At 37.0% G+C, this 10909-nt stretch overlaps 1 protein-coding gene across 3 annotated transcripts in view; it reads left to right on the top strand.

The window, feature by feature from the left end:
* The first annotated feature begins 262 nt into the window (after positions 1–262).
* Positions 263–10909, top strand: part of LOC100740416 (ATP-binding cassette sub-family C member Sur) — an 18541-nt gene continuing 7894 nt past the window's right edge. For 2 of the 3 annotated variants that reach the window (XM_012385513.3, XM_033320640.1), the window contains exons 1-8: positions 263–1694; positions 5315–5615; positions 8109–8369; positions 8501–8603; positions 9692–9919; positions 10169–10351; positions 10460–10606; positions 10672–10872. In XM_012385513.3, the coding sequence (XP_012240936.1) occupies positions 5380–5615; positions 8109–8369; positions 8501–8603; positions 9692–9919; positions 10169–10351; positions 10460–10606; positions 10672–10872 (1359 nt within the window). In that variant the 5' untranslated portion in view covers positions 263–1694; positions 5315–5379. Of the gene's footprint in view, positions 1695–3175; positions 3588–5314; positions 5616–8108; positions 8370–8500; positions 8604–9691; positions 9920–10168; positions 10352–10459; positions 10607–10671; positions 10873–10909 lie in introns of those variants that run through there. The other variant, XM_024367624.2, reaches the window with a different exon arrangement.

The following is a 10909-nucleotide window of genomic DNA, read 5'->3' as shown; positions in this document are numbered from 1 at the left end:
GGTTTCCGGCTGCGAATCCAACTCCGGAGGAAATAAAAAGAATAACGCTAAAACGAGCGTAAACGACTTTTTGCGCCAAGAAAAATGTAGAAGAGTTGAGCGTTAGCATATTCACGCATCCGCGGAACACACATTTACACGCGATGGAAATTCGACGACGAGGAAGTAATCTATGAATCTGCAGGAAAAGAAAGCAAAAAAGCAAAAAAAAAAAATAAATTAATTAAATAAATAAGAATTAATTATAACGAAAAAGAGCTAAATGCCACCTGTTTTTTCGCTTTTCTCGCAGTGTAAACGGATTCGCAACGGGAGACGCGTGCGAATCGTCATTTGGTTTCCGGCTGCGAATCCAACTCCGGAGGAAATAAAAAGAATAACGCTAAAACGAGCGTAAACGACTTTTTGCGCCAAGAAAAATGTAGAAGAGTTGAGCGTTAGCATATTCACGCATCCGCGGAACACACATTTACACGCGATGGAAATTCGACGACGAGGAAGTAATCTATGAATCTGCAGGAAAAGAAAGCAAAAAAGCAAAAAAAAAAAATAAATTAATTAAATAAATAAGAATTAATTATAACGAAACTTCAGGTACATGAAGTAACAAAAAAAATATATACAAAAAAAAAAAACATGTCGAGAGAACAAGGATACGGTCAACTCGAAAACTTTAGTTGCAAAATACTGATAGGAGTACACGGGGTGTCTTACGGAACACCTTTATCATTGTCTGATTTGATGATATTTTGTAAGTCTGGACCAGTTGTTAGGTTCTTATTACTCCCATAGCGACTTCTTATGGCGTATTTTCTCTGTATATTGTCAATGTTTATTATTAAATATTTTTCAAATAAAACTCACCGTCTTCCATTCTGTTACATCCGCCCTTGACATTAACCCTGTTGCGCTCTTTGCACCGATTTTATCTCTCTATCGTTAAAAAATTTCTCAACTATGAAGATAAGATGGAAGATAAAATAGTCATTGGCATGTTTCATTTCACGTTCCACAATTTTATGCATAGAACTCGTCTCTTTTTATTTGTACAAACAAAATATCGAGATCAGGCTGTGAAAATTTCAGGTACGCGTCAGGGTTAACTCACTATACCTTAGCTATTTATAGAGCAGAAAAAATTCGATACCTGTAAACTACAGTGTAAACGTTCTATCTTACTCAAAACAAGAAAAAAAAACAGAATTTTCCGTAAGAATTTATCTTCGATTAAGCGAACAGAAACACGAAAGATAACGAATTACTGTTTCCAAAATACTCTTAGAATCTTGTGTTCGTTGGTGTCTCGTTGTCGTTAAATTCTCACGGTTCCGACATCGCGACGTGTCTCGATATGAGAACAGAGTTAGAGGGCCAAGAAGCCAAGTCCGAAAGAATCCGCTTTTCTAGGACGTGCTTACGTTTCCGGTGAAAGACGAGTTCGCCTGCGGGGCCGAGATCTTTTTTTCGTCAGTGACTCATCGCGCACATGGAATTACCATTCGCTCTGTGTGTTCAGCGTTCGCCTCTCTGATCTGTCAGTAAGCCGCGGACCGTCAACCAGAAAGCACGCGTGCTTCTCTGCAGAAACGATCAACGCGCACGTGCGTGACCAGGAATACCGATTCGAGGCCGACAAGTGGTTCCTGGCCCTTTAGAATTCGAGCATTCGATGAATACTCGCGCTGAGAGCGAAGGTGCATCCTTAAGCTCTGTATACGCTACAGATTTCTTAATTTGTCTCGTTCTTCTCTTCTATTTTTTTATTATCTTATTCTCGATCGTTGATCGACAACAAAAGTTGAATAATTGGAAGATCTTTGCAAATTGGTTCAAGGATTATCAATATCATAATTTGTTAACGCTATTCGCATCGAAGATCAAGTTTTACACAAGCTTGCAATTCTCGCATTTATTTTCGTTTCGATATTCTTGTGAGATTATTATAGGATCGCGTGTTTGAAAGGTTTCTTAAACATTAGACGAGAAGATAATAATATTAGGATTTTGTAAAACCACTGTTCGAGAGAATATTCGTATCAAGGGCGAGAGTGTGGAACTCCTTAAGCCTGGAATTTTTTATTTGATTTTCTCGTTGTTCTCGTTGCCAGTCGAAAACTTGTAAATTGATTATTGTCGAAATCGAGGACGCACTATAGCGCTACTCGTATATAAATATAATTAAGATTCTTGGACTTGGCTTCCAATTGTTATTCTTAGACGTTAGCTATAGATATGAATTACTAAAAAAAAGTGACACAAATCAAACGACATGAAAAACGGCTTTCAATCATAATATTTGCAATGTTTGAATAGTTCCTTGGAACTAAGAGGTGATTATTGAAATTTATTGACAGAGGTTTCGTAACGGATATATCTTAATGACCAGTATTATACGCGTTGCTTTAATGCAACATCGTTTTAGCTTTAGGAAATATAAAATAATTCAAATACCAATCGTTACGTTCGTGAATAAGGAAGTTATATCGAAGAAATTTGTTCTCCAGCGTATGCTAAACTTACAACATGCACGTCATTCCATTTCACTCGCTACTAAACATTTTTCTCTATTAATAGCAATTCTTTCTCCATTGCATGAAAATCATAATAAAAGATATAGCGACTGCGTCTCTCTTTCATTCACAGAATTCATTAATCGCGAAAAAATCTAACCACACTTTTACCAACGTTTTACGTAACACGAACAACATTCGATACTTTTAGCGTCAGATATTATGCATAATAAATGAGACTATATAAAAATATAGCCCTGTGGAATGCAAATTTTCCCCGGAAAAGTTAAATCAAGGCCTAGCACGAGAAATTGAATAATGAAAATCTCACTCCTAACGAAAATAAACGAGTCGCCGAATATTACGAACGCGTAGTTCCCAAACTATCGAATACATAACTCTCGATAAAGAATGAGAAATAAAAATATCGTTAAAAATATCTAGCGGAGGAAGAAATATTAAGAACACGTAACTCTGGCACAGAAATAACAAGAATGATTCTTCAGATGACGTACGAATTCATCCGATAGAATACTAATCATTTGCACATACACTGTCAATCGTAACCGCAGGTATCAGCGTACTTGCTGATATTTCAAACAAATTCAATATTTTTCACCGCCTCTAATTTCTAATTGTCTTATTACGAAGCTGACGTTACTCGATTCATACGTTTCGCGTAATATAAAACATTAAACGAAATAAAATCCGTTAGAATTTTCCAACGAACGTAACGAGTAGGTGTCTCGATGTTTATAGACGATGCATTTCGTACGTCGATCGTTACGGTACAAAAATCGATCACCTAAGAATTCCACCTGGGAAAAGTGAATCTGAAAAGCGAAGCTTTCAAATCTTCACCGAAGATGCATCTTCATCGATACAGCGATTCACAATCGTCGTTCTATGAACGAACGAACGTTCCCTATTGGAAGGCTAAAGCGAAGGCTCGGTTTCGGAAGCGATCGTAGTAACAGAACGTAAATCATCGGTAACATAACAGAAAACGCGTGGTAGTGGAGTCACCGTATAAATTATGGTAACGAGTCGCGTCGAAAAATTCCAGTTGCGAGACACGTAAGTGTTGTTACTTTACTTTGGAACTTAGCATATCGCCGACTGGCATCCGTGAATTTCAATTAATCGCTTATTTAATGAACGCGTCGATAAGAACGTTTTAGCTGTAAGCGCGAGTCCACTTCGCGTCTCTTTTGCATTTTTCTCGTAAGGATAAGACACGGCGAAACAAATCCTTACAAACTGTAGGTTTCGCGGTTCATCGAATTAGTAACGAGCGATCGACGTTTCTTTTCTTTTTTTCCTTTTCTTGCCTCGTGGCATGAATGGACGTTGAAATTTTTGGTCGACGACGCGTCGCCTTGAGACTAATGGTCTCTTTGCATGGGCTTCTCGTTAATACGAAACACGCCACGGAAGTTTCAAGTACTAATTTAAACCATTAAGGGGCAAGTCTTTTCGTGAGGTCACTGTTAAACGCAATTCAATTTAGAGAATCTTCTGGCACGAGTATAATAAAAGAATTTGTTCCGCTATCTTCCTGCAGTGCAACCAAATTTTATTAACCCTTAATGGCTCGTGATCGTTTAGCTGCAGATGCATACTGATTAGAGCTTGGAAAATGATATAAATATCGAGACACAATTGGTGAAATATACATTTTATCGATATATTGTCGTAAAAAATAAAATTTAGTACATTGTATACTTTGCTATATGTAAATTTGAGGAAACTCAAATGGCACAAAGATATATTACGTAATACGATTCAAATGTTATCAGATGTAGGAAAGTCTTTCGACTGTCAATGAAAAAGGGATTGGCTTACTAAATGTTTGGGACATTGTAAGGAATCCATTTTACAAAACAGCAATAAAATTACTGTGTATCTTTTGTCAAAGCATTACAAAATTATCAAGAATTATTTTTAGATTCTGCTTTAGATTCCGGTAGCTTTATCAACTTTTTATTTTCATAAAAGACACAGCGGCTCAAAATACAAGTTTAACTGGAGTTCACGCGAGGAAGCACTCGACTCGAACGCATTTTTATCGGACGCATCGAGAGTTATCCGAGCGTAAGATATTTTCGGTGAGTATAAAGGTCTGTCGAAAAACAAAGCGCGTTTGAAAGCCTGTGGACCGGAAGCTAGAACGGTTTCCAGCAAACCCATTTATCGTTGCGTCACAGTAGAAATAATGAAAACATGTTATTCTTAGTGATTGCAAAATGCATTCAATCGAAGTTACGCAAACCGTTTTTGACTATAAAACGTGTAGCCAAAGACGAAATAGACGGATTATACGAAACTGAATTAAGTAAACCACGTAGGAAGAATACCAACGTAGAAAAATATAACGACAGGAAGAGAATATCGAAGCGTAAAAGACTTTTAAAAGAATATTTTTGCGATAAAAATTAATACAAAAAAGTAACAACTGTTTTATACTTTTGCTTAAACAATTAAAGATCTCGTAACAAAGGCTCGTCCAAGCGTTTTTATCAGAGTGAAAAATATTCTTTCATCGGAAAAAGAAAGATTCGTACACATATACTTTACGTATACGTATATTTTTGTACGCACAAATCGTTCGAAATTAAAAAAAATAAAACGGTACAAAGAAAGCAGATACTCGTTGTTTGCGTATCAAAAAATATAAATAATTAAAAAATTATATAACGACAATGTTTTCAAGCAGATTGTAAATTGAAGGAAAAAAAAACGATAGAGAAAGAACGAATATTCTTCTTCATGTCTCAAAGAATATAGAAAAATAATATTTTTAGGCGAATATCAAGAACGATGTGTCCAGATGTCACACGCAAATACCGTTTCCTAAAGCACCATTAAAATGGACTTTTGCAAGAGTTACAAATTTCTACAAATCCTACCAAAACCCGTGAGACGCGTCGAATGGTCCTGGCGAACGGAAAATGGTACGCGCGTCCGTTTCATCGAGGATGATTCCAACGAGGATGATTCCATCGAGAATTGTCTCATGGAGCTCGTCAATATCTGCGTTCCAGCCATCGCGGTCATCCTTGCGCTGATCACCTTTCTCAGATGTAAACACAGGAAACAGCCAAAGTAAGTTGACGAAAGAAAAGACAAGACTCGATGGAGATTTCATTTTCACGATAGAGAGATGAATTACGATCCATTCGCTTCGATCATTGAGATTTATCTCGATTTAACGAGAGCAGTTGAGAGCAAGAAGAGGCTTCCTTCGAAACTTTTTGTTCCACTCGCTTCGAAATTTTCTCTTCGAAAGTTACCTGCCTCGAAATGTTCGTTTCAGAATTCACATACTTCGAAAGTAATTTTACATCGTTTAACGGATGTCCGATAACAGAAGGCACGGTTTATTTGTACGTTATTTCACAGTCTCTGGTACAGCGCTGGACAATGGCGATCGAATGTGATGTCCGTTGAAATTTTCATTTCAAAACTTTTGCTTGCTTCGAAAGTAACTTTGCATCGTTTAACAGAAGTCTGATAACAGAAAGCAAGGTTTATTTGTACATTATTTCACAGTCACTGATACAACGCTTGATAATAACGATCGAAAGATACTCCACGAGCGATAAGATTTGGCTATTCATAGCTGGAATGGTATTTGCTTGAAACGGGATATCTTTAGTTTCAGAAAAACGTGTATCGAATATTTAATTTCAAAAGGCGAGGCTAGAAGCTGCAGCTTAGCTCACACCAATTGAAGCAACATTCAATTAAACGAAATGTTTCACGTTTGGGATATCCCATGATTCATATGGGACCATGTTCCCATTCGAACAATTTGCTTCAATTAATGTGGTGAAATTTTATCGAGCCTGTTAATTTCTTCGCCTTTGCTTGACCCTTTTTACGTGGAATTATTCGTTGCTTTATTTATTGCTTTTTCGGCGATGCTTGATCATTCGCTGTAATTAAAAAAGTTCTTCTTTGGAAAAAAACAACTGATGAAATTTAAAGATTAGAATGGTTTACTGTGTAATTGGTTCTCTTCTGAAGAATATTGCCGGATATTTGCCCATGTCAAACATCTGTAACACTCCACCACGTTCCTGGAACGAGCTTACATCCACAAACTTTCATCTGTTTTCCATGCCACGCTCGTCACTTCCAGCGTTCCTCGTTCCATAAATCAAAAATGTGACAGATATACAAGATTTCGGAATTTCTTGCTACCACATATCCAGTAATCTCTTTTAATGTCTTATTTGTCAACTAACTTGCCTAAACCATGTTAACAATATGATAAAACGAGGAAAAGCGTCAAATAATTTGAAAGATAATTGTTTCTTTGTCCTCAAGATTTCTGATGTTTCTGGTACGAGATAACAGAAATATATACTTTCTTTTTTTTTGGAATTAAGATTAAGCTTAGAAAAATTACTTTTCGTCGATTATTAACAATAGAACATTTTTTCGGATGATCTTGTAATAAAACCTGTAATCAGTTTTACCAAATACAAATACATCTTTCGTTTAATTGATTAATAACTTTCAAAAGGTCACCAAATTCACGAAAAGCATAAAACCCAAAGAAGGGACGGAGAACGTACGAAAAACACAAGTCATAATCCCAAATGAAAACAGCAAAGTTGTCGTTAACCGCGTGGAATAGCGAGAAGCGCGGATTAAATGGATCAACAGAAGACCCAGATTAATTACCAGAATAATTCATAACACGTGCTGTTGCAGGGTTTTCGAATACCTACGTGTACACTCTTTCCTGGTTTGCGTCACGTTGCCTGTTCCAGGAATCTTAATGCAGCTGAATGAGATGGCTTTTATCCTTGTTCGTTCGCTGAAAAATCAATAGCAATTCCTCGTTGCCTTCTTAACCCTTACGGACTATCGTGCTTCAAATTTCACTCCGTGTGAATCTTGTTTCAGCGTTATCATTCCGTGATAGAGTCAGGGGAAGACGCATAATATTTGTGCAACATTTTAAAAACATTTTTCGGTATAAAATCTTGGAACAGTCATATATTTAAATAAAAGTCGAACTATAGAAAGACGAAATAATGTTTAATGCAGAAATTGTCTGAAATTCTAAAGAAAGTCCACCGGGGTGGTTGGATCGAAAATCTAGAAATAGAGAGACGAGTTGCGGAGTGTAATTTTATTGGCCCAGAAGCAAAGTCGATAAACTTCTAGAAGCTCTGATGCGAGAAAAATTACGATATCCGTTTAACGAAGGTGGTAATTACGTGGTAATTAGTCGCATGCTTGATTTTCTTCGCGTTCCACTTGACTTAGATTGATTTCGTACGGAAATTGGACCGATACAGGATGGTTGTGCTTCCTGCTTTATTTTCTAGAAGAAAGGATCATTTTCTTGTAATTGGAGGTTTGTCGGAGATCGATTGATCCGATATAAATGTATTCAAAGCTCGTAGGCAAGTTGCAAGTTATATTTAAGTACTTTAACGTAGGATAATAACTATGAATCACGAGTTTCAGTGAAAATATTACAATTTCTCCGTGTCATTATCAAGCAAGAAATAATGAAATTTAAATTCCATCCGATGCCTGGTAAAGGATGTATTCTTTTTTAACATTCTTTTTATTTAGAGATTGCAGAGGACTCCTACCATTTCATACAACTAGAACACTGTTGTGCATGACAGTGTTGGCGGTGCTTTTTGTCGAACTTTGCGAGTCGTTGCTCACGTCGATTTCTTTCTCGTTGATTCTGATGATCGTAGCCATCCTCTACTGTTGGATCATTCATCGCAGGACCGAGGTTAGAGATGCTTGTGGTACTGCCCTCTCTGCTGGAATCTTCGTCGCGATTAGCTTATCGCGAGCATGGAAATTTATGTGTCTGTCTAGGTCAGTTACACTTGTTATTCATTTATTAGAAAAATTATTATTTAATAAGAATTTTGAAATTAACAAATATTCCTCTTTATTATTTTTAATGAATTTGCGATTTTTTGGAAATAATTGCCGAATATATACAGATATGGTCTGTCCATGATACACGTTCGACTCGCAACCACAACGTTCACGGCCATTACCTGTGGGCTCTTAGCCGTTTTGGACTCTTACACGTTCTATCTTATGGTAAGTTGCTTAATGATCCAATTACTATTAATTCTAGGTTGTTATCGTTTCAAGATTTCTTGCGCGATCAAGGGAGGATTTATTTTAACTACTATATATCTGCTTCGGCTATTAGATACGTAGTTTATAAGCCTGCTAGTTCTTACTGCAAGCATCGCGAATTAGCGACACAGCGTTACAACCTTATCGAAGAGAGCCAGCTACTCCCGGCACCAAGTGCAAACATTTGTTTTACATTTACTCAGCTTGTTTGAATAATAATGTTTATTATCGCAGCCTGAAGAGGCAGAGCTTATCGAGTGGTAATGCGAACTTTTCCTCCTCGACGCTGCGAACTAGATCGCAAAAATAGAACCGTCCCGTCTATTCGATATTCAATTTCCAGGAAATTAAATAAAATGTCGCTTCGCGGAAAGTTCACGAATGTTTCGACAACCGGTGTACACGTTGCGACGTACAGAAATAGTTAAATTGTATCTAAACTAATTGCGAGTCGATGCAAGTTCTTAGCCAAATCTCGGAAATAAAGAATAATAAAATAACATAAATAAAGAAACAATACAATAGAAGGATAACGCTTGCAGTGGAATAAAATCAAATTCTAATCTCTTCTGTTCTCTTCCTTATAATACAACCATCCATCGCTGATGCTGCACTAGCTTCGTACAACAGAACAAAATGAATAAAAAGTAACATAAATCCAGGAAAAGACAAGAAAATTGAAAGAAAATTGAAGGATCATTCTATTTTACAAGAATACAATCACTTCCATTCGCTGTAATGCAACTATCCATCATTGAAGTTCCACTAATGCCACTATACATCAACCTCTTCCTCAAGCTTCGTTCGGTAGAATTGAAAACATATTTCACGTCTAACTATAGTCGCGTTAAGAATGGTTCCGTTTGAGCCGTAAGTGGTCTTCCGATAACAGGTAAGGCGGTACTCTGCGTTTGCTCCAAATATATTTCGCGTGTGCACGCCGACTCCTTGACCCAGTAAAAACAAGCGGGTTGAAGCATGCAAATAGCCCGGTATCTTAAAGCGCCGCCGCGAATAAGTCAACTTACGATATTCGTTCCGTCTAGACAAGAAGGAAGAAAAGGTATTTGATCGAGCGAGGAGAACGACGAAGAACAGCGTACAAACACGCGGACGTGCCGTTTCTCAATAGAATCACCTTCCATTGGGTGATCGACCTGCTGTGCAAGGGATACAGTACGCCGTTGGAGAACCACGACCTTGGAGAACTTCCCGAGGAGGAGACTACTAGGAGACAGTTTGACAAGTTTCGTGAAGTTTACGAGAAACATAGGGTAATTATATTCTTCGAATATAAGAAAAATATTTTCTAATCGGTAGGACCGGAGAAAAAAAAACGGTACAGGATACCAAATTTTAATGAAATATTTTAATATTAGTTGAAAGAGTTTCATGGATAAATGACACGAGTAGCAAAATTTGTATCTTAACTACAGAGTATGAGTTACAAATTGTAATTTATGTTATATTTATATTTAATCATAAAAATCGAGATGATTCGGAGTGTTTGGTTGTTTCCGTAGGAGAGAAACGAGAAACTACGTCTTTGGCGATGTTACTGGAAAAGAATATGGTACCCGTTTGCCATTGGGGGATTATTTAAAATACTGGGGGACGCTACAAGCCTTGTTGGACCGATGTCTATTTCTAAAATTCTGAACTACGTCTCTGCTTCTCAAAATGGGACAATAAATCGAAACTCTATGGTATCTAACATTGTTCTATAGCATTTCACCTAAAAGAATTAAATAGAAAATACAACGATTGAAAAGATTAAACAGAGAATTAATTAAAGACACTATGGAATATTTCAGAGTGCCATGACATTTCCTGAAATCTTGCAAAATGGCTATTTTTTGTGCCTGTTGGTGTTTTTCTTTTCTTTATTACAAAGCACTCTAAGCCAGGCCTCCACTCATATCCTTTGCGTTGAAGGGATCCGCCTGAAGAACGCACTTCAGGTACACTTGAAACTCGAAAATAGCAACCATCGAAAACCATCAAGAGAATTGAATTAAAATTACAGACGCTGCTATACGATAAAGCCTTGCGTTTATGCTCTTGGAGTATCGACGAAGAGGATAATCCGACAGACAAGGAGAAAGAACAGAATAAATGTCAGCAATCTGCTGATATTGGAACCTTAACTAACCTAATATCTGAGGATGCTTACAATGTGATGAGCTTTTTCTGGATTGGACACTATACCTGGGCAATTCCATTAAAAGTGAAAGAATAAATAATTAACGATAATTAGATATTTA

The sequence above is a fragment of the Bombus impatiens genome, unplaced genomic scaffold (genome assembly GCF_000188095.3).
Source record: "Bombus impatiens unplaced genomic scaffold, BIMP_2.2 scf_0321, whole genome shotgun sequence".
NCBI lineage: Eukaryota > Metazoa > Arthropoda > Insecta > Hymenoptera > Apidae > Bombus > Bombus impatiens.
Note: the sequence above shows the minus strand (reverse complement) of the source record. Positions and strands in the feature narration are given on the sequence as shown.